At 45.7% G+C, this 23,613-nt stretch overlaps 1 protein-coding gene across 1 annotated transcript in view; it reads left to right on the top strand.

The window, feature by feature from the left end:
- Positions 1-22,437, top strand: part of zranb3 (zinc finger, RAN-binding domain containing 3) — a 43,718-nt gene extending 21,281 nt beyond the window's left edge. The window contains exons 9-21 of the mRNA XM_088931114.1: positions 7-126; positions 3,127-3,246; positions 3,787-3,966; positions 4,877-5,041; positions 7,076-7,451; positions 10,391-10,564; positions 11,896-11,993; positions 14,305-14,406; positions 15,000-15,142; positions 15,674-15,802; positions 17,140-17,509; positions 21,389-21,520; positions 21,613-22,437. Coding sequence (XP_088787240.1) covers positions 7-126; positions 3,127-3,246; positions 3,787-3,966; positions 4,877-5,041; positions 7,076-7,451; positions 10,391-10,564; positions 11,896-11,993; positions 14,305-14,406; positions 15,000-15,142; positions 15,674-15,802; positions 17,140-17,509; positions 21,389-21,520; positions 21,613-21,711 — 2,208 coding nt within the window. The 3' untranslated portion in view covers positions 21,712-22,437. The remainder of the gene's footprint in view (positions 1-6; positions 127-3,126; positions 3,247-3,786; positions 3,967-4,876; positions 5,042-7,075; positions 7,452-10,390; positions 10,565-11,895; positions 11,994-14,304; positions 14,407-14,999; positions 15,143-15,673; positions 15,803-17,139; positions 17,510-21,388; positions 21,521-21,612) is intronic.
- The last annotated feature ends 1,176 nt before the right edge of the window (positions 22,438-23,613 follow it).

Below are 23,613 nucleotides of genomic sequence, written 5' to 3'. Positions count from 1 at the left end.
TTTCAGGCGGGTGCAGTGAAAGACTACATCAAAATGATGCTGGAGAACGAGAAGCTGAAGTTTCTAGTGTTTGCTCATCATCTCGCCATGCTTCAGGCGTGTACAGAGGCTGTCATTGAAGCCAAGGTACCCCCTTGCTGAAGCACCACCTGCAATTACTGCCACTGCGCTGGTAATGCGCGCTGCTCGCTGCTGATTAGGGAATGGGATTTTTCTGTGCGAAAATGTCTGTTTTTTTTCTGTATGTCGTGAAATGTCCGTTGACAACATCCTAAATGTAGCACGTTTATTTTTAGTGGTCTTTGTTAGCCGTGCCTGAAAATGCTGTGACAAGTAAGTGTTTCATACAGTCTTGTAGAAAGTATATCCCCCCAAGTGTTCCTGCAGCAGAAACTAGCCTTATTAGTCTTTGGTTATATATAGGAAGGAATATGTGCTGAAACATCTGTTTTTGTAGTTAAGCACCTGTAGTATGCACAGCCCTCTCTGCTAGCTGTTGCCCTTAAGTCATCTGACATGATCATGTCAAAATAAGGGTTTCTCCCTGAATTGCAGCAGGAGAGATGAAGATTTAAAAAAAGGCATTGTGGCGTCGTTCTTTTTTGTGTCCGTACTTGACGCCCTTCCAGTTCTTTCCTTCTTGGCTCGGAGCAGAACGTCTGGGGGGGGACCAGCTCGAACAGATTTGAGGTGCTGCAGGGCACCCCGCTTCCGTGCTGGCTGGAGCCCCTGGGGTCCCCACAGCACGAGAGGGCGCGTGGCTAAACAGCCCCGGCGCCCCCACGGCTGGGCGCTCCTCAGGCCCTGGGCTCCTCCACTCTGTCCGCAGATACGCAGAGTGCTCTGCCGGTGCCTGCTCGGACTGCGCTTCCTTCTCCATGCTCCCCGCCATCCGTTCACCCAGCCTGGAAAGTGGCAGGTGGGATGCTTGAGAGAAATGAATCTCGGGGGACGTTAGGACGAGAAGAGAGCTGCACCTGCAAACGAAGAGGGGGCAGCAGAGGCCTTTGTGAGCTAAGGGTCACCTAGGTTTCAAAAGAAGTAATAGTTGTTGCGTAATCATGCTGGCTTTAAAGCGATCAGTACGAGTGACAGCTCAAAGGCGGCATTGTTCTAACTTTTTCTGTTGCAAAACTGGGTAGAAGGAAATGAGCTGCAGTACCTGTCCTTCCTGCTGCCATGTGCCGCACACGTACCTGGAGGAGTCCTGGAGCCATCTCGCTGTGACTAATGTAGCTGGTGACTCTCCAGAAGGACCCAGAGGATTTTGGCTGGGTCACATAAAATCTCCAACAGCGCTGTATTTAAAAGAAAGTTTTCTTTCAGAACAATCACGAGCGCGCACTGACTTTGCTCTAGAGTTTTTTTTTTTTTAGCCGGTTTCACAACCAAGGAAAAGCCATCCTCTCAACACACTGTTAATAGAATGCCAAGGATGTGTGAAAAAAAAACCCACTGCTGAAATCTACGTGATCTCACCTCCCCGTGTGAACATTGTCAGACTCTCAGATTTATAATTTCCAATTAACAGAAGAGGGCTAAAAATAGAGTTCCTGTACACTCCAGACAGTCAGATATGTCTTAATTGCATTAGGATTGAAAAAGCAAATAACTTTAATATCACAGTAAAATTCCTATCAGAGAATCAAGGTTATATGTCTCATCTAGCGCTCCTGAAAGCAATCCTCGTTATCCAGTAACTTAATTAATTTGAATATGTGATTGTTGTAATAATTATAAATGTTGATACACCGTGCAGCATTCTAAATAAACCCTGTAATTGGGTGTTCCTATTTGAATTTTATCTTTGTGTGGATGTGTAGGAGGCTGAGCCAAAGAACATGAGAGGAAAGTTCCAAATGAGAGAGCAGCATTCAGTCTCTCTTGCCTCTTGCAAATTTGAATATTATTTCTATTATGTACCATGTCTTTTAGGACCCTAATTAATCTGCCTTGGTAGCATAGTTAGGTAGTTTATCATTGAATCTGTGGCAGTTTATGTGAAACTGTACCTCCTAATTTAAGTCCTTATACCATTTGTGCTGTCTGCTCATTGTATAGCATGAAGCAGTCCACTGGGATGTCCTGTTCAGCCCCTCTGAGTCAGCTCCTTAAGTTTTCTGTGCCTTTTGTTTTGCTTTTCAAACTTTTCTTTTACTTTTTCCTGAACAGCAATGTCCTTTTATATGATTTATGTGGACAAATACGACTGACTCAAAATGGGTAAAATAAAAGAAAGCAGTGTTCCTAATAGAGATCCTTGTAAGACTCCATCAATTAAGTCAGCCCAGTTAGATGGTTCTCCCCTTGTCATACAGTTTGTAATTACTGGAGTACCACAGGGATCTGTACTAGGACCACTGCTGTTCTCAATTTATATTGGTGATCTTGATTCTGGCATAGATAGTGGATCTGTCAGCTGTGCAGATCATAACAGTCTCTGTACAAAGAGAAAATGAAGCTCAAAAAGATTTAGATAAAATTCCGGACTAGCAAATACCTGGCAGGTGACATTTAATATAGAAAAACGGAAAATGCTGAGCTAGAAGAGGCTACTTATGGAAAAACTCTTGGATGTTGATGTTGACACATCATTTACATCTTCCAGACACTGTGAGGAAGCAATGAAAAGACCAACATGATGTTGGGCTATATGCTGTAGTTAAAATATAGCAGAGTCAAACCATGATGTGTTGACCATGTTACAGATACTATCGCTCATTTCTTTTCCAAGCCTGTAAAATCTGCTCCCATCCCATTTTGGAATATGGATGTAAATACGAGCACAAATTACTTTCTATTTCTGCAACCGTATCAAAACCATTTTAGGGAACTGGAATAGATCGTGTCATCATTTCTCTTTATGATGACACGATCATGTCATTGTGAATTTTCCTGCTGACTATCCTCCAGCAATCCAGCCAAAATTCTTTACGTTAAGATCTTTGTGCCTGAGGCCAATCGTTGTCTTGGCATTGGTTTGAAGATCGCAGGAGTAGGAGTGGCCTGGTGGATGGGCAGAAGGGCTGGAAAGTGTAAAAGAAGCTGCTCGCGTTCCCGGTTTTGTCGGTGCTGACCCTTCGCAGTTTGCAGCGTTTTTCCAGCTGACACTCTGCTCCCCCCCAGGCCCGCTACATTCGCATTGACGGAAGCGTGCCATCTTCGGAAAGGATCCACCTCGTACACCAGTTCCAGAGCGACCCCGACACCCGAGTCGCCGTCTTGAGCATCCAAGCTGCCGGGCAGGTGTGGTGTTTCAGGGTCTTCCCTTCCAGCTACACGCACCCGAGTCCGACTGGCGTTAGCCTTTAGGTTGTTTGCGTAGGAAGAATGCCTTGGGAGGAGGAACGGCTGTATCACAGGCACGCTTTCCATCAGAAGGAGTATTCCGGGATGTTGGCTTTATGCTGTGATGGAATACTTCACCACCCAGTTCAACGCAAAGTTGCGTCCTTGAAGTCAGACGTTTGAAACGACTTCAGTCGTTCGGAGAACTGCATATTCATTTGTAATAAGTCGTACTGTATGTTGGTAGTCTTTGGCCCTCATTTATTTTGTGTACAGAGGACAAAACACCAATCTTTTCTGTTTGTCCATGTTTCCGCCAGCGATGCATTGTTTTCACGGAAAATGATTATGCACCCGGTGAAACTGTTTGGCGTTCTCGTCAGGGTCACTACAGGAGGCTCTGATGGATAAATCCCAGGGGAACTTCTCAGTTGATTCTGGATATTTAAAATAAATCAGTAGCGCTGGGTTTTGTTGATGTTCATTATTTCTTGGCAGGGTTTGACATTCACTGCTGCCACCCACGTGGTGTTCGCCGAGCTGTACTGGGACCCCGGCCACATCAAGCAAGCAGAGGACCGGGCTCACCGCATCGGCCAGAGCTGCTGTGTGCACGTGCACTACCTGATCGCCAAGGGCACGTTTGACACAGTCATGTGGGGCATGCTCAACCGGAAGGCAGGTGGAGCCAGGGGAGACCTGCAGTGAAAGCAGATCTCTCTCTCTTACTGTATCTTACTTCCTTGGGTAAACATAAGACGGGCCTGTTTGTCTGCCAGTTTCATGCACATTGTATTGTTCCTGTGTATTTACTCTGGCAGGGACTCGTGCTTGTACATTGATCTGTCAGGGCCTTTGACTGCAGTAGTGTGGGCGAAGGATCTGTGCCACCAGCACGGCCCCACCTGGGCCTTGAACTCGCAGTCTTCCAGCACCCACAGCTCCAGGCTGCTCCCACATGGCATGTATAGATAGGAAGATTTTCTTTTTGTTCCTGAGGCCATTAGCTATATCCACACACAAGACTGAGCTGCTCTCCAGGGAGAAAGTAAGCTCATGTTCTGTCTTCTTGTGAGAACTCCTGTGTGTCAGCACAGGCAACCACAGCGTATTGATACAGAAAGAGGATTCTTGCCTTGCTTTACACATCAGCTCCCTTGTCAGAGGTACGCTGAAGACCGACGCATGCCTCTTTATTCTCGATTTCGCTTCCCGAGTCTCATTGTTTAATATTCCGGTTTGGCGTCTGACACGTCTGCATGTTTTGCTTGCCTGACGTTGCTCACACCCGTGTTAATTCTTAAAACATTATGCAGTAAGAAGGTGTGGAAATGACACAGTGCGGTCCTGTTAAATTTCTGTCTTTGTGTCGGTGGTATTTCTCAAGGAATAAGACCGTGCACTTATATACTGTACCACAGCCGTGTCACAGTGTGGGCACAAACAGGTGACGGGCCCCTTTAATGCAGATTTGAAATCGGCGATTAGATTGTGAGTTATAGAAAATAATAGACCAGCCCTAGACTCAGGTGGTTTAAAAATGTTCCTGTTTGAAGCTAAGCAACCTTTTGCCCAATTTGTTGTTCAGGAGGGGGTGACAGGCAGCACCTTAAATGGGAAAAAGGAGTATCTGAAGGCAGAGCTTGGAGACCGAGAGAAGTGGGAGTTCTTGAGTTTTGCCAGTGCCTGGACACCAGGTGATAGTTTTCAAGGAGATGCACCAGACAGCCAGGATGAAGTATTCTTCTCTCACGTGAGTTTTAACACCGCACATGAAATTCATGAAATTCATGAAATTCTTTGAAACCCGGCTACAGTTTGGTCCTGTTTCTGCGCTGTGAAGTTGTGTTTTTAATAATCCTACAGATGGATTTTATTTTTAAATGAGCTGCAAAAAATCACAGAGAATTACATGAGAAAAAAGGTAGAGACGTCATCACAAGAGAGAGGCATTTCTGTGATTTGTTTATTTCCCAGTGCACTGTCAGTAATGTAATGAAAATGCAGATTCTGACATTCTCTGTCATTTCCAACATAAGAATTAAATAAACATTCACCGGTGTGCCGCCGAATTGCTTAAAAAAATGTAGTTTAATCTTTAAAAAATTGCAATAAACTATTCTTCAAAATGTTACCAACTTTCCCAATTTAAATCTAAACATACAGGTAGTGGACAAAAAAACTGGAAGTGCCGTTGTAACATGACTGGGTGGGGATTCGGGCTGCCTCGTGTGCAGCGGTACAAGCTGTGGCATCAGAGTCTGCCACCGTCTGCAGATCTGCAGCAGGGCCGCGGCACCGCTCCTCCATGAGGAAGTCAATCAGCTGGCTGGTGCAGGGGGAACATGCTGTCTCAGGTGGTCCAGAATATCTCTTAAATGATTGATCAGTGTCAGGCTCTTCACACCACCGAGTGACCACACGTGCTCTGTGGACGGGGCACTCTGGCATCCTGGAAGACACCCCTCCAGGCAGGAGAGAAATGCTGCAACATGGGGTGAAGAAGATCACTCAGTTCTATGACGCTGCCCTCTTAGGGAACGAGGGCACACAAGCCATGTCAGGAAAATAGGGGTGTAGGGGTGTAACCGCGGCGTCCTGGCCAAATTTCCCATGGGCCCTTACCAATCATGGCCTCCTAATAATCCCCATCTCTGAACTGGCTTCATCACTCTGCTCTCCTCCCCGCTGATAGCTGTGGTGAGCATTCTGGTGCACTATGGCTGCCATCGCATCATCCAGGTGGGGCTGCACATTGGTGGTGGTGGAGGGGGGTCCCCATTACCTGTAAAGCGCTTTGAGTGGAGTGTTCAGAAAAGTGCTATATAAGTGTAAGCAATTATTATTAATTATTATTATTAAAATGAGCCCCGCAGTGTCGCAGACCCTCCAGAACCCTTCACTGTTCAGGGCTGCAGAGCTCTTCAGGTTGGTGCTACATGAGCTCTAGTTCACTTGTCAATAATGTGATGAAGGATGATTCATGTCATAAAAATCACACTTCTCCACTGCTCGGCGGTGCCTTGTCTGTGCTCTTTGCACCACTGGACTCGCAGCACTGCCTGGTATGAATGAGAGGTTTGGGTGAAATTACTCCAGGCTCAAATGTGCAGGAGCTGATCTGCACTTGCTGCCCACTGTCATCATGATTCTAGTCACCCAGGCCCGTCCAGCAGTTTTATATGACCCTACACAGGCTGGGGTGTTCTTTGCGTAATTAACGCAGGAGCCACACCGGTGTTAAAGCTCAGTCTTTCACTTATGTGGTGTCCCTCCTTTACCTGTTCCCACTTTTTGTCCACTCCCTGCAGATCTTCTTTTTATCCCTCTTGATGTAGCCGGTCCAGAGGAGTAGCTGCCTGTCTTGCCAACAGTTAACTGCAGTAGCTCCCAGCTGTGAGCCTACCCCGACTGCACACAGACTCGGACACGAACAGTGGAGCTGAAGGGATTCTACTGCAGAGAGGGGAGAGGATTTAAATTAATTCTTAAATGAACTCCTAAAGAGTGGTAGATATGGTAGAGAGACAGAGAATGGCAGAACTCTATTTTCAAGTTTGCACACAGGAAATGCTTGAAATACTGTGTGTTTGACACGTTGAATAGAATGTTTTCTGCGGGTGAGCTGCATTTCCTCCCTGACGCCTTCTTCGGCTTGTTGTTTTGGTCGAGCGTGGGTGTTACGGTGTCTGACCGCGCCAGTGTTTGTAACGTCAGTAAAACACAAAGCTGCCTTAAAGCTCACGCCCGGCTCAGCCCAGCTCAGCAGGCCCGTCTCTCCCTTCAGTTTGAGAAGGAGAAGCAGCGAGACATCCGCACGTTCTTCCTGGAGAAGAAGAGGCGGCGCTCAGCCGAGGAGTCCCTGTCGGAGGCAGCCGCCAAGGGGCCGGCGGAGGAAGAGGAGGAGCCCCCGGCAGCCGTGGCGCGGGAGGAAGCCGCCGTGCTCCCAGAGCCCAACGGCCAGCCTCACGCCAAGCGGCCGCGGGGCTCCAGCCGGGCCAGGGGCCCGAGACCCCCGAGACTCTCCGAAGGGGACCGCCCGGCCTCTGGGGAGGCGCCCTCTAGCGGCGAGGAGTGGCGCTGCAGCTGCTGCACGTTCGCCAACAGCCCCCTCCTGCCCTACTGCGAGATGTGCGAGGCGCCGCGCCCCCGCCACGCCCACGGTGAGTAGAGCTTCGGGGATCCTCGGCCGGCTCTCCCTTTCGTTCAAACTCTTTTACTCGCGGGTACGTTTACAAGGCTCCTGGAGACGTGTCCCTAGGAGGCGAGATTAATTGGATTTTATTAGCAAAGCGCTAGAAAACAAAACGGGTTGAATTGCAATTAGCAGCCACGCGGAACACATGGTACACACCTTCGAGTGTAAAGTGCCAGAGTGGGAGATTCATTTCCATCCCTACAGGATCACCTCCACCGCAATTTATCAGTGCCGTATTTTTGCTCAGGATGAATTCTGATGTGCAGCATTTTCTCATCTCTCCAAATAACCCTGTACACACAGTTATTTCACACGCTGTTGACTGTTTGATGTGTGTCTGCCTGAAGGGTTATTTAATGCGCAGAGCTGGGTACCTCCAAGTGTACAATTGTGCGGTGTGCACCGATGTCTTCAAGCAGGACTGGTGGGGATGTTTTCACTTTGGTAAATGTGAATCGGTTGACTAAAGGACCTTCATCCTTTCCTGTGTTTTTTTTTCGGGGGGAGGGGGTAGGATGAAGGGGCATGCAGGGACAGCACAACCTAACACTGAAACACATTTAAAGCTCAGTAGCAGAATAAAACAGCAAGCGAAAGAAATAGTGAGCGTGGGGAATCGAGCGTCAGCTGCAGTACTGTGGTCCCTCACTACAGAAACCTTTTCCAGCCTGTCGCGGCTCAGCTGGAAAGAAAGCTGCTGCCGCCGTGAAAGCAGTTGTAGGATATAACAGTGAAAGCAGCCTGAGGTCTCTGGATCTGATGCTCAGGCTGGACTGTTGTGATACACGCTGTACTTTATCAAGCTCAAGTTTATCGTCATTATACTCGTATACGGGTATATGGTATAACGAAATGCCATTTAGCTAGCTCTCAGACGATAAGTAGTACAAAAAAACAACAATACAATTGTATAATTAAAAAAAAGACAGAGACAACAAGGAGTGTGCAAAACAACAACAGGCAATGTGCAAAACAACATCAGATGCGCAAAAAACATACATCAACAGAATGAAATAAAGGATAGAAAATGATGGGGAGTGAGCTTTTTGACATGTGAGGTAGAGGTAGATTTCAATGTGTGTTTGAGTTTTTGGTAAGAGAGAAGGCACTGTGAGGTTCAGATCGCAGGTGAGAGAGGCTGGGAGTTTAATAGTTTGATAGTGCGGGGGTAAAAACTGTCTCTGAGTCTGGTAGTCCGGGCCCAAATGCTCTGGTACCGTTTTCCAGATTGTAGAGGATCATAGAGTCTGTAGCTGGGGTGTGTGGGGTCTTTGATGATGCTTAGAGCTTTCCTTAAGCACCGTCTGTCATAAATGTCCTGTATGGATGGGAGGGCAACCCCAGTGATGGACTGGGCAGTTTTCACCACCCGCTGTGGGGCTTTGCGGTCAGCAATACTGCAGTTGCCATACCACACTGTGATGCAGCCTGTCAGTGTGCTTTCTGTAGTGCCTCTGTAAAAGTTAGTGAGGATCTGGGGACATATCTCAGCCTTCTTCAACCATCTTAGGAAGTACAGGGGCTGTTGCGCTTTCTTGATCAGACAGGTGGCGTTGAGAGACCATGTGAGGTCCTCGGTGATATGGATGCCAAGGAATTTAAAGTTACTGTCCCTTTCCACTTCGGTCCCGTTGATGTGGATAGGGGCGTGTCTGTTTTGCAGTTTCCTGAAATCAACGATCAGCTCCTCGGTTTTGCTTTATGGATGTTTTGTTACACTGTTAAAGTTCTCTTCCATTTTCTGCGTTTTTTTCTGGTCAGTGCCAGAGTGTACTGATTTAGGAAGCTTGTCGTGGTTAATTGCAACTTGTCTGCTGAAGACTGAAATCATGACGTCCTGTTTCTCACCCTTCGGAGTTGTTAATGAACATGGGCCTCTAGTTTACTGGATCTTACTGGAGATTGAGGAGGTATCTGGTAAAAAGTCTATTTGTGTATCTGGTCACATTTCATGTTTGTGTCTGCAGTATTTCAAAGGATATGATGATACAAAAGGCCCGCCGTGGCAGTGTAATACAAATTTGAAATGCAACTTCAGAACATCTTAAAAAAACCTGACCAGAAAAAATAGCGAACAGAGTGGAAAAGACAATTAGTGAAGTCCCTGAAGTGTGTCAAAGAGCATTTCTTTTATCTTTTGTTTGTTTGTTTGTTTGTTTTTTTGTGATATCTGAAGAAAATTTCTTGAGGTTTAGGTAAGATTGGAAACTGTTAAAGCATGTAAGTCATTATTCAGGTCAATGATACTCTAAACGGCTTCTGAAGATAGAGGAGTCTTCAGCATACAAATGTGTGAACAAGCATTGAACAGCATCCAGATAATTAGGCACACCTGTGTTAATGTGAACCTGCAGGGCCTTTGTCAGTATTTTGTCAGTAGACTTCATCAAATGCATAGTAGCTAATTCATGATTGTCCTAGCCTTTTCCTAACACGTATAATGTGAAATGAAGTCACTAATTTCACACTACCTAAAATCCTTGGCTACTAACGTTTTGGATTACAAACAAGTTATTTTTCCCCTTTAACTGCTCAAATAATACAGCCCCCCCCCCCCCCCACACAACTCTCAGCTCTAACTGGTGGTGAGCCTTGTGTCTTTGAGGTAAGGGATCACAACAGTGGCGGACCCATCGCACGAGCATAAGGAATACAAATGTGAGACATCGTATCGCCAGACCTGTTGTCTTTTTCCCCCACATGAAAGAACAGCAAGTTTTATTTAGATGGCTCTGGTCGTGAGTTGCATTTCATTTCGGCTTCTCTTCTGAAGGAAACATCCTTTTTTTTTTCGGAAAAAAGGGAAAGCCGTTTTCCTTGCACTCTTCAGGTGTTTTTTAAATTTGAATTTTTTCAAATGGAAAGGTATGTGTCGAGTGTGTGTGTGTGTGTCTCCACTGCCAGGCCCCAGCCAGGAGCCCCTCTCGGAGCCGCAGGGGGCAGAGGAGAGACGCTCGGACACCGAGGGCAGGGATGACCCGCCGCCTCATCGCCAGCACGCCTGCCGGACGGAGAGCGGGAGGCGGGAGGGGGAGCAAGGCGCAGGCTCTTCAGGGAAGACGGCATTATCCCACAATGGTGGGAATCAGAATCCATGGGGAATCCATGGGGAATCGCGTGTGTCCTTACCTCTCCACAGGCTTGAGAAGATGCCCTTTGCTCCCCTGTCTCTGATTTGATTATTTCTAGACTTCATTTTGTTTTCTAATGAGAGTGAATTGCAGCCCTGCCGTACACTTTATCAGTGAAGGAAGCGCACTGTCGTTCCTGCATTCAGGTATTGCCGTTACTGAGGATATCGCCGCTGTTCACAGGCGGCTGGAGGGAGATCCCTAGATCATCTGACTCCTCTTGAAGCCTACCCAATGGGTAGAGTGGGCCGGAGGGCCTCCTGTCATGTGTAGCTCTTCGGATTTTCTTACGTTCATAAGAGGAATTACGCCCTTTTTAGCCCAGCAAGGCTTCGCTCCGTTTCAGAATCATAAAAAAAAACATCTTCATGCCAGGGAAGCCACAAACACAAATAGAGACGGAGAAGAAGAGAACATGTGGAGGTGTTCCGAACCTGCGATCTCCCAGCGTGACACCCGACAGGACATCAGGCATTATCCTGATCGACTGGGGCTTTCGTATTTCCTCCGATTAAAATGAGAAGGTGACAGTAGGAGATAGCACATTAAAAACAGAAAAATATCACCATGAGCATATTGAACAAGCAAAAAAAAAAGTAGTCTGAACATTGAGTGTTTTCAATTAAAGATCTTCTGACCTCCCATGTAATTTGCTCACTTAGAGTTTTGTAACTTCAGAATCTTTCCAAACTGGTGCAAATGGCATTTAGTAGCAGTCATGCGGTTTTTATGATGTGCGAATTACCTGTTTTAAGGCCTGGGTTTGTCTCCTTCTCCAGGGGCTGGTGGTTTAATGTAAAACATAGCAGTTAGCTGATAGAAGTGGCCTCAGGGGAGTGTTTTGTGATGTAATGACTCTACATCTAGATGAGCCTGACAGCAGAGTGACACTTTGGGAACATGTCTCCAGTTTTGCTGCTCATTTGATGAAGATTAATGACCTATTGGACAAAATCTTCTAAATTACTGCAAGTGCTATATTCAGTATCACATTGGATGTGTTCTACATTTACATTTGTATAATGTGCGTACACGAAATAACCTTTAAAAACTTAAAAACTATTTCTTTTTTTTCCCCTGCATTAAGCTAACTTACTGCAGCCATCATAATGGATGGGCCTTAAGCACTGCTACATTATTAAGCTGTAAAAGTGTGATACCTCTGATATTATTTTCTACCATCATCATTTTCTTAAAGCACTTTACAGTATATAAGAAACTTCACCGGCACAGGTAGTAATTATCTTATTGTGAGTTTTTTCATTTCTGGTTTGACAGAGACAGAGTGCGGTTCTGCTGACTCCACCATTCCTGTTCAGGAAGGCCTGAAGTTTTGTGCGAGCAGAAACACTGACAGGATTTACCTCTACAGCAAGGTACAAATGAAAAGTTCCACTTTCCAGAGCTGTACATTACTCTCAAATTGAACTGACATGGGTTTGCAGGGTTTTATATATAACGTGAGATGACTGACTTGCCCTGTTCTGGTTTCATTCTGTAGTGATTTATATGTGAGCCCGCTGGCAAACTTCAGTTTGTGTTGTTTGGATTTAACTGTTTGGAGTCCAGGGCTAATGTGTGTTCTTGTGTTTCTGTGTGGATATTGAGAGACCCAGGTTGCATGTTACAGAAAGCCACTTCACTCAAGTAACATCAACCAAAAACAAACATGACGGATATTTAGACACTGATGGATGAATCCAAATCAGTTTCCCCTGTCATCGTCGTGCCTGCCTGCTTGGGACTGTCCTTTTTTAAAACACCTGAACTTGTGCAGCCAGAACGGATGAAGCATTTGTGTCTCGTAAGAGGTCTTTTAGGGGACTAACGCTGATGATGAGGAGCTGTGAAATAAGGAACAATTGTACGCTCATACCTTATAGAGAGCTTTGGTGGACTGTCATTTGCATACCTGAGTCTGCCCATGGAAGGCAATGAAGACCAGATCCAATCAAGCAGCTTTTTTTAGGTTTTTTAAACATGAATCTTTTCCAAACTGCAGAAATTGTAGTGACAAAACCCTCACCTTTCCAAGCTGGCTGTTTTTAGAGAACCTCTTCTCCATTCCTGTCAGCTGTACCCTCAGTTTGCCACGGGGATGAGAGCTCTTCTATTTAAAGTGATAATTTGCAATCATCAGCTGTTTTTTCCGTTTTAAGTGGGTTTATTCTAAAACTACCACAGGCTCGCATTATTTATTCAAATTGAGAGAGAGATGTCTCTCCACTTATTTTCTAAAATGCCCTGTTACAGTAGAACAAAAGGAAGATTATTCAATCTAATGCATTTTCTGAATATATTTATTTTGCCAGGTTTAATCATAGGTATGTTAGTACATTTAGCAGGTGGAAACTGATTGGGAATTTTTAAGTGCTCGGAGAGGAGGTTGAAACTACCACATGAAGAGAAACAGCTCAAGCTGAAAGGCTGGTATTTTATAGTGATCAATTCTCTGTGCCTGAAGTCCAAGCCTCAAAAAGGGACAAACCTAGTATTATTCCGCACTGCAAGGCAAAAAAGGAGGCAGCTAAGGATATTTATAAATACAGCTGGATTGTACCAGCTCGGCTCCCAGGAGATAAGGAAGGGTCATTTTAGCAACGATATGTACTGTATATGAACATTTTCTGGTTAGCCTGGTATCCAAGTTTTATTCTAAACGTTACTCACCTTTTGGTTTGAGTAATACTTTTTTTAACAGCATCAGCAGAGTGGAGTTATAAAATAGAGCAAACAAAAGCACAGTATATTTTAACTGAGAAACTCAGAGTCATTTTTTCAAAAGGCATGCCTACCGATTGTTTAATAAGAGCCATCCAAGCTGTATAAGCAACCTTTATTAATAGACTCAAATTGAAGCTCACATTAAATTAAGGACTCTGAGCTCGATAGATCGGGATTTAGTTTGTACATGTAGGAAGCCCATGGAAACAGAAAACCTGCAATGACTGACACTTTTGAAAAGTGCAATGGACTGAAGAAATTAAAGTTTGAATTAAATAATTCAATAATTCAAATAATAATCTTTAAGAATCTTTGTTAATGTCCTGTTCTTTAAGCAGGAAAATGTGTTCCATAAAGGATTTTCTGAATTACAATTGTGAATGTACAAGATTGTTATAAAAGATAATTGTGATCCAATTGAATTCAAATGTGAGCATTCAGAAAGGTAATATTTTGTCTTTTATAATCAATAAAATATATTTACTGGCTCTAAGTGCTTGAATACTGTATACTGTCTATGAATTTGCATATTTCTTTTGCTGTGCCACAAAGATGAGATTACAGTATCAGCAGCTCATTCGACTCCATTACGCTTGCTAGAAGCTGAAACAATGAATAAATGTATGTGTTGGTCTCAGTCAATTCCTGGGACTGTTTGGTCGAAGTCTCACATGGGTGAGATGATAATTTAGTCTTATTAAAGAATGTGTGTAAATTTCAAAATGCATTTACCGGTAGTGATTGTGCTACAAGGTTGAGGAAATGTCCTGCAAGCCAAGGGCTATCTGAATGAGAACTGATGTACATTTATTTTTAATTTTTCTCGGAACACAGACCTTGCATCTTTTTAAAAGACATCTACCATATGTGCGTTTTCAGTCACATTTCGGACATTTTTCAAAGTCTAAGTAGACAAAGACAAAGTCTACAGTATCTTACATTCATGTCTGCTTTGCATTTTAGGATGGCGTTCCTTTGAACTGCAATTTCATCCCGCTGGACATAAAATTAGAGAACTGGGAAGACTTGCCAGAGATGTTCCAGCATCCCGAGAACCGTCAGCAAGTAAGACGATCTTTGCAGTTTCAATGGGTCCGATGCTGTTAGAGGACACGTGTCCCGCCTGTGTTTTATAAAATGAAGGACAAACCCAAGGACTTTGTACAATATGAATAAACAAAAAGACAAAAAAGTAGAATATAAAGTAAATGAAAAAAACAAGAGCGTACAGGTTTTTACAGATGCAGGCAATCAGACGTAGACCTTGGTAAAAAGGTAACTTTTGAGTTTAGATTTGAAGAGAGTCGACCAGTTGTCTGTTGTGAAGTCTGAGGAAGGTCATTCCACAGCACTGGAGCAGAGACAGAGAAGGCACGGTCACCACAAGTCCGTGATTTAGTCCTGCGTGCAGTGAGCAGAGGACCAGCCTCAACTGACCGGAGCCCATAAGCGGGAGTGTTGACATGGAGGAGATCAGAGATGTATGATGGAGCCAGAGTGTTTAGAGCCTTGAAAGTCAGTAACAAGATCTTGTAGTTACGAGTTACAGAGCCCATAGTGGAGAGCGTTGCAGACCTCAAGCCTTGCTGTGAAGGGAATGCAGGAGAGGGGGTGTGCTCTGGGGGCGCTCACAGCCGGTCGCTCGCTCGCTCTGCCAGGTGCTGCGGTTTGTGCGGGCCTGGAGCGCCCTGACGGCCATGAAGCAGAGGGTGATCCGGAGGAGCGGCCGCGTGTTTCTCGACCCGCGCGCGGCCCTGGAGGACATCGGGGGCTGCCAGCGGAGGCACAGCAGCACCAAAAGGCAAGGAGCTCTGCTCGGGGAAGGAGCCCCCCCAGCTCCAGGAGTCCTTGTGCTCAAGCGAGGAGTTAAAGAGAGCAGCGATCGGGGTTTTGAACAGGAGTCGGCTCGCGGGCCTCCTCCAGCTGTAACCACTCCTGTTCCACGACACGGGGGGGGAGCGGACAGGTACGGTGAGGAAAGGAAAGGGGGAGGAGGGACACAACTAAATTAACAGGTGAAAATCCAATATTAGACCGTCGTCTTTTGTTCCGTCTCTGGGGGGATCGCACAAAGCTCCATGCAGGCAACTTTTGGAGAGTTTTCCAGAATCAATTTGCACTTCTCCAGTGCCGCCCGCAGACTCGCGCTTCGCAGCGTTATCAGTGTGTGACACACCTTTCATGTCCCTCCTCTCGTGCTCTCATGCTGCGCGCTCCTCGAAGAGTTGTTCTTTTTCTGTGTGCGTGTAACAGGGTGAAAATGATGTACTGCAGGTCTTTATCGTTTTTCCCTTCGATGCATCGTTTCTTGCTGTCGTGTTTTTTCATGCAGATATCTTACCAAGGAGGATGTGGCGCAGGCTTCCCTCAGGAAGGTGCAGAAGGATGGAGGCTTTGTCCGAGTTATTGCCAGAGAAAACCCCTTCCTCCCCAAGAGTAAAACAAACCAGGTTCACCAGACGTAAGCTGTTTCCTTAAGAAGAAGTCATGTGTAGATTGATGAGCGCTGTTGGCGGCGCGCGGGCTGGACTGTGGGTTCCCGCAGGTGCCTTGCCGTGATGGAGGAGTTGAAAGCTGGGTTTCACGACTCCCTGCCAGGCCCTGAGACAGGCTGCTGTCATGTTGTCCGGGGGGGTGCTGTGATTACCGGCGACTGTCCCTTATCCAGTACCGTGATCCTCTGACAGATCCTGGGATCGGGCCTGGACAGCTTGTTACACCCCCACCCCCACGCCCCCACCTTACAGTTTCATTATTACCCGTCCTGTCTCCCTCCTTACTTAATTCACCACACTGAGGGCAGGAGAGGTCTTTCAGTGTGAGCTCAACTTAAATGCTCTTGTTCTCAGAGACTTAATGTTTCAGCTCGTTCCTGCTCGTTCTGCTGGCAGGTCTAGCTTGCGACGTCTCTTCAACCTGGCATTACCATCGTCATTAAATAATATCTCCCTTAATTTGGGAGGGAAAGGTCTGAGGCACCTGGTGTGCCTCTCGCTGAGAAGCTCCTGTGTTTGAAGGCAGGAGCCGAGCAGGGAAAGAAAGATTGCCTCAGACCATTTGCGCTGTAAGCCAGCCAGGACTGAAAGGGGGTTTTGGAAGCCCAGGAGCCTGTCAGTACCCGGCCCAGATGGATTAAGTTTAATCCACTGTCTGGAAGGCAGGTGAAGCTGCCCTGCCTGGCAGAAGTTGCCATGGGAACCCCAGCTTGCCTGCCGGACTGGGAGGCCCCCCCCCCCCGAGGGGCAGGGTGGGGGCTTCTGGGAGCATGTGAGCCCGAATCCGGCTCCTTCCCTTCGCCACGCCCAGGGAGGATACGGCTTGCAGGTCTCCTTGTGGGTATTTTCATGAGTGAACTGCTGGAAGAAAACGGTTTAAAATGGGAAATAAAAATGCTTCTGAACAAGCAAGCTGAAAGTCGTGGAAGTACAGTCCCCTGCTAGCTCTGAACGCATCCCGGTTGCTGTATATAGGTATAGTGTAGGGAGCTGTGTCAGCATGCATAGGCTGGAAAGGAACAAGTAAGAGGTTTATTCCCTGCTGAAAAGAGAAGAAAAGAAACGCAGCATTTCGGCTGTGGAGCCTTCTTCACATGTGTTAAATTTCAGACGAAATCCTTTGGGAATGATGTTATAACAACGACATCTATAGGGGAATAGGAGATGGTCAGAGAGCCTGGCCTTGGCCCTGACGCGCCCGAAGAAACGTGCTGTGGAATAAACCTCGACCTTTCCAGTGTGATGTTCCTCTGCGCTGGGCTCGTGCCAGAGGCCGTCGCTCACGCTGGCTTTGTCTCGTCAGGGACGAAGGGCGCTCCGGAGACGGCGCAGCTGAGGACCGCGCCTCCAGCTCGGCCGGGCCACCCGAGGGCACGGGCTACCTGCAGGCCCTGGGCCGGGACGGCGCCCCCCTGTGCCTCTGCTGCCTGCAGCCCTGCCCTCAGCCCGCCCCTGGGGACTCGCGCTTCTGCTCCCAGGACTGCCAGGAGGACTTCCTGGTGCGCTCCAGCCAGGCCCACATGAGGGCCCGCGTCCTGGCCACGGAGCGCGGCGTGTGCCAGCAGTGCGGCCTCGGTGCCCAGGAGCTGTACCAGCGTGTCCGGGACGCCCCCCCCGCCCGCCGGAAGGAGATCCTGGAGAGCAGCAGCTTGGCACAGCTGCCCCTCCGCCAGGTAGCGGCCAGGACGGGGGGGAAGAGTCCCGAGCCTGTCTCAGGCTGCTGTCAGGACACGCGGCGTGTGATTTAGAGGTTGTCACGAGTTGCAATCGCACGTTTTTATTTAGCAGTTACCGATCTGTGGGATAACGGAGACAGAAATACATTTGGTAAAGTGTTGAAGAGCTATTTTTATTCTGTTAGTTAATCAGAAAGTAAAATGTTAATAGTGCTAATTATTGCATTTGCTACTCAGAATGTAAGTGTCACAACACCACCACTAGAGACCCCAAACTTTCTGCGAAGCCTGATGGGCTCTCTGCATATTCAGATCCCTTCCCAGTTTTCACACTCTATTTGAAGCCCCAAGCTTTAGGACCTGCAGTCATGACACTTTGATGTATAGAATCATGTCTTTTATCTACACAACCTGCTCCACACATTCAAAGCAAAAATTAAAAGATACAAACGGTAATTAATATGATGAAAAATGGAGAAGTCATAACTGCTTAAGTTCAAACCCTTTGATGTGGCAAACCTTAATTAATTCAGGTACTTTAATGAGCCACAATTAGTTCTGTGGCCTCTGTCTGTGTGCAATAATAGTGGTGCATATGATTTCAGAATAAATAACACCTGTTTCTGTAATGTTGTTCAGTCAGGTAGTGAGCGAATTTCAAGTGAAGATTCATTGATGAAGACAAAGGAGTTTTCAGAACAACTCAGGGATTAAGTTGTATAAAGGCACAGATGAGGGATATAAAAACATTTCAAAGATTTCTTTAATATCTCTTTGAACATGGTGAAGTCAGTCTGCCAGGAGGAATGGGCAGGAACCGCACTGGTACAGACTGACCCAACTGCGGCTGTAATCGCTGCCCGATGTGCTTCGCCATGTGGATCTGAATACTTACACTATCAACTTATTTCTTTCTTCTCTTTAGTTATGGCTGACATTTACTGGAACTTATATTATCTTAAGAAGTCTTCAGTTTGAGCATTCACATTTTGAGCGTTCCTTCTGTAATTTCACAGAACAGCATATGAAGGCTCTGAGAACACGTTCAAGGTGCTGTTTGTGTATATTATGTAGAAATGCTCATGGGAGCATTTTCTCCTCTGAAATACATTTCCACTGTGTAGAGATAACACATGGGACACAACAGGTGTACAGTTCTGGAAATTATTTCTATTATTATTTCAGAAGGGGATAACAAAAGAACAGGATTTTATTTAAGGGTAACCAGCCTCATATGTGTATGACTAGGTATCCGCATATTTGAAGATCTTTTGCTTTGTGCTTCTGAAAGATGAGTTCTTTGTGTGCGAGTGGGATTAATTCCCCTCTGCTGCAAGAACAGTGCGGTCTTATTGTGGCCACAGGCTTTGCCATGATGTGCTCGGGCTCTACTGCAGCTCAGCTGCACAGAGGAGAGAGATTCTAGGCCTATAAGATCCTGCATTGATTTTTCTGTACAGGGGTGGAACAGCAGGGTATGCGATACTGTTTGCCATTTCTATAAAGTAGAAACACCTTCTCACAAATCAATGCACTGTGCCTGCTGGATTTGGGATAACAACCCTCGCACTAAAGGAAATGGCCAATGCAGTAGATCATAAATACTCCTGGCATACAGAATTAGAGACGTGAGGTTAGTTGAGTGTATCAGAAGGCCACGCTCCCTCAGGGCTGGCTGGGAGGACTTAGTGATATTGATCAGGTCACCATCCAATTTACCATCTGTACAAGTTACTCACTGTGGTGCTTCACAGGTCCTCCCAGAACCAGGCTAATTATGGTAAAGGACTTTACAGTCTGAATAGGGATTGATTTCTGCAGCTGGCCTGTCCCTGGGGCATCTCAGCCTGAAAAGGCAAGGAGTCCCAGATGGCTTGAGTACAAATTGAAAATGCCAACATTAAATCTAGAGTGGCTTTAGACTTCTTTTAGCCCGCTTTTTTTTAATGTATTATATCTGTCTCAATTGCAGTCTGATACCTTTTGTTGCAAAGAGACATGACAATTGTGCAAGGAAAGAAGTGTGGTTCTGCTGTATAAACAGTGATTTTACAGTGACGCGCCTCCCTTCAAAAGGCAATTAGTAAGCGCTGCCTTTTTGCTTGATCCCAGTTTAGCAAAATGTATTCATTGCCCTCCGGGCACAGCTCTTTTATATCATTATTAACCATAATCATTTTAGATAATGTAGTCGAGATCATTATACACCGCTATCATATCTGCGGGACCGCTCAGTGGGCACCTGGTGGAAACACTCAGGCAGCCACACACTCAGCCCAGACGGGGTGAACAGGCTCGCCACTAAACTGGGCTTGAGGGACTGATGAGTGACAAGCTACTCAAACCGGGTCTCCTAATGAGCAGATCTTCAGTGGTTTCAATAGGGAATCTGAATCGGCCCACAGGACGTCCCATGACAAGAGATATGTGTATGATGAGTGAATTCTTGTTGGGTGATAGACAAGAGCTCTCCCAGCCTTCTCCTGCAAGAGTCAGAACAGTTCATTACCAAAAAAAAAAATTATGTTTTTAATAATTCCTTCAGTCCTTTCTATATTGCCTGTTGTAAACGAAGCACGAAGTACTAGTTTAAGCATTAAACAAGTGGTGGTGATGGCAGTTTGTTAATATGCTTCAGCATACCCACATGGCCCGGTACGGAAGAAAAATACTCTTGAAATATGTCTAGCTTAATACTATTATTTTATATTATATACATTTTATATATATACACATTTCTCCTTAAATGTAAAAGCACAGCACATAGGTAGAGATACCCAGGTAGCTCCCCTGGGGATGTCCTGATGGACACAGTTAAAATGTGTTTGGGAACAGTAATGTAGTTAGAAATGTAGTGGCAATGAATTAAAATATTCCAGAGGTAGTATCGGCTATGTACTACTTGGGGACTACCTGGCCGAGCTGACGCACAGACCTGATCAGCCTCTGGACAGAGGGCTGTGGGATGTGCTGCCACTCGTCCTGTGCAGCTGGAGGCAGCTGGCGAAGCTGGGCTGGTCATGGTTGTCTCCTGCCATTGGCGCTGGCCAGTTGATCCCACGCCTGTCCTGACGGGCTCGGCTCGGGTGAAAAGCAAGGTGTCTGCGTTTTGCTGTTGTTTTCCCTCCAGCTGAAGTCAGCGCTTGTAGATCCGCTGGAACAGGAGAATTGTTGGCTGAAAGGCCTTGCCGGCGTACCGCCGAGCAATATGTTTGTCCTCCATCTGCAGTGAATGCGCTGCTGTGAGACGGGAGATTCTTCTCACGACGTCACACAGGCACCACAAAACATCTCCACACACGTTGTTTTCTGTCAGGGGCGAAATGGCACTCATCTGTGAAGAAAACACTTCAGCACTCCCTTCTGCCACCTCGATAGATTCTCTTGTTCACAGAAGACATTCGTGGCTTCCAGGACCTTTCTGTGGACTAGGCTACCGATCTCTGAAGCAGCACATCATTCATTGTTGGTTCAGATTCTTCAGGTTTATTTGGTTTATCCATAAGCTGGCAATTGTATCTCAACACTGATCTCCTGACATTTTTTTAATGAAATTGTACAGGGTGGTATTTTATAATCTCAAGGAAAAGTACCACTCAGAAATTAACGCCCTTTCTGCTCACTGTTTAAAACAACTTAACATTTTGTGAGCGCACAGAGCTATTGCTGTAAAACTGAAGTTGTGTTTTCTTTATGTAGTCAGATTTTTTTCCCCCCAATTAATACCGGCATTTGACATTCAACCTAGTAAGCGGTACTCAAAATGTTGTAGCAAATAAAGAGCTTCCGGGATACCAATACGTGTCTGCAACTGTAAACTGAAAAGGAGAGATTGTACTGTTTATGCTCTTTCTCTTTTTAAAAATCCGCTGCCAGCTGAACGAGATCATCCGTGACCCAGCGGAAGGGCAGTTTTGGCAGGTCGATCACATCAGGCCTGTGTACGGCGGAGGAGGACAGTGCTCCCTGGACAACCTGCAGACACTGTGCACACTCTGTCACAGGAAGGTCAGTCTCTCCCAGGCCTTCCCCCTGCTGCGCATTGCCCGTTTCCTTGTGGGAGTGAATCCCGGGCCTGAAACCCCGTGCTTGTTTTACAGAGAACTGCACAGCAAGCCAAAGAGAGGAGCCAGATGAAGAGAAGCGTGGCAGCATCAAAACTTGCTTCAGATATAACCCGATTTTTCATTAAGAAATAACAGGCCGTCTGGGGAAAGCGGGGACTCTCGTCCGTCAGAGCAGAAGGACGCAGCGCAGCCTGGTGCAGAGTGCTGAGAAACGGGACCCGGTTTACCTCTCGAGCAGGTTAAGCAATGCGGTCCTTAAAGCAGGGACACCGCGCTCCCTTTCAAACCTTTCCGATCGGCTTGTTTTCTGACTGGAATGAAAGATGTGGTGTGTGCGCCCATGCTGTACCTTGGGAGGGACTAAAACAGCCTAAAGCTTAGATGTTCAGAAGATGCTCTGATCCTTTTGTTGGCCACTTGCTTGATTGCACTCCTGTCTCATCATCTCCTTCTTGCAGTTTTCTCCACTTGATGTGTTCAGAATGTTTGATAGGTAAACGTACATCCCTCTGGAATAATGTGCCGAATTCCGTAAGCGGCTGTTGTCTGTGGAGTAAAACACTAACACTGGTGAGCCTCCCAGCTTGTAAATGAAAGAGTTATCCCTTCTTCCGTTCTTACGCCTTGTACTGGAGTGGAACTAGAAGGTTCAAGATTTAGTTATTTTCAACATGAAAATGCAAAAAAAAAAACACTCTGGCAGCACCTAGCAAATTTTAGTTCAACTTTAGTTTTGCAAAGTTATTCTGAAATAAGAATTCCTTTTAACTGGTAGATGATGTTTACAAATGTCTTCTCAATGTCTTGTTTGCTTGTCAAGAAGACATTTCTGTAGTCAAATAAAAGTCTGAATCACTCAATACCTTTTTGTGTTTTGCATTTGATTTCTTAGCTCTAATGATCTAAAGGTATACTTTCAGTTAAAAAAAACTGTAAGATGACGTTTTTGTAATTATTAAAAAAAAAGCTCTTAAACCAATGTGTTGAATGTTTAAGCCTAACGTGTTTCAATGTAATTTGGATTATTTCACTCCACTTGGGTGAACAAAAGGGAATAAACTAATTTCTCACAGCAATCAAACTTAAAATGAATATCAATAAACTCACGCATACATAATGTATGTATCCTTTCTGTTTGCTTTTCACAAGCAATTTCAAGATTGAGGAAAAAAATGGCTGAACGTTACTATGGAAACAGACCTGGATGATAAGCAGTGTTCAGAATATTAAACTAATTCACAGCTCGCGTTCTGTTTATAGAGCTGCTGTGGGAGAAGTTAGCAGGTCTAAAATAAGCTGTGAATTGCTTCTGCAATTTAAATTTAATTGCAGTTTTCGAATAGGAAGTATCTGTCTTTTTCTTGCAAAACAGGAATGAGGAAAGAAAAACAAAGTTATCCACCATTTTAATTGGCATTTAGTTTTAAATGGCCTGGTGTGTTGCTCCTGTTAATAAAGATTATATATTGATGTAAAACTGAAAATGCACCACTTTGGCTGTAATATCGAAGGGCCAGTGGAGTACAGAATCTGCTGCACATGAGCTCCATGGTTGTTTTGCTGTTTTTGTCATACGATTTGGGTAACATAACTCCTTAAGCTATATGTTTTATAATGAGGAAAACTCCAGAAGTCCCGAATTCCAGCATGTTTTTTTTTCTAAATAGTGAAACTGTTGTCCGCTGCCTCCTGGCATCATCTTTGCCTCTGCACTCCACAGCTTCCTACCTCAACCTGTACTACTACAGCATTGTTCTCTTTTCCTTTTCAGATTTGTCCCTGGTTTTTTTGTGATCACTCCTTCCCCACACTCAGTTATACTTGGCATTAAACAGTATGATGTTTTCATGACATTTTCGTAATTACAATTACATCTACTTTTTTTGTACACACAACTGTTTGTTTTTTTTAAGTGTATGGATACAACCAATGACTAATTCCTGCCTGACTGTGTGTGAGTTTGCTTCAGTCAAGAGAGTTGATTGGGCACAGGTGATATAACCTGTTCAATGGCAAGCCTGGTGAAAAACCGAG

This window comes from Atractosteus spatula, chromosome 13 (assembly GCF_055471065.1).
Source record: "Atractosteus spatula isolate fAtrSpa1 chromosome 13, fAtrSpa1.hap1, whole genome shotgun sequence".
Classification (NCBI taxonomy): Eukaryota; Metazoa; Chordata; class Actinopteri; order Semionotiformes; family Lepisosteidae; genus Atractosteus; species Atractosteus spatula.
Note: the sequence above shows the minus strand (reverse complement) of the source record. Positions and strands in the feature narration are given on the sequence as shown.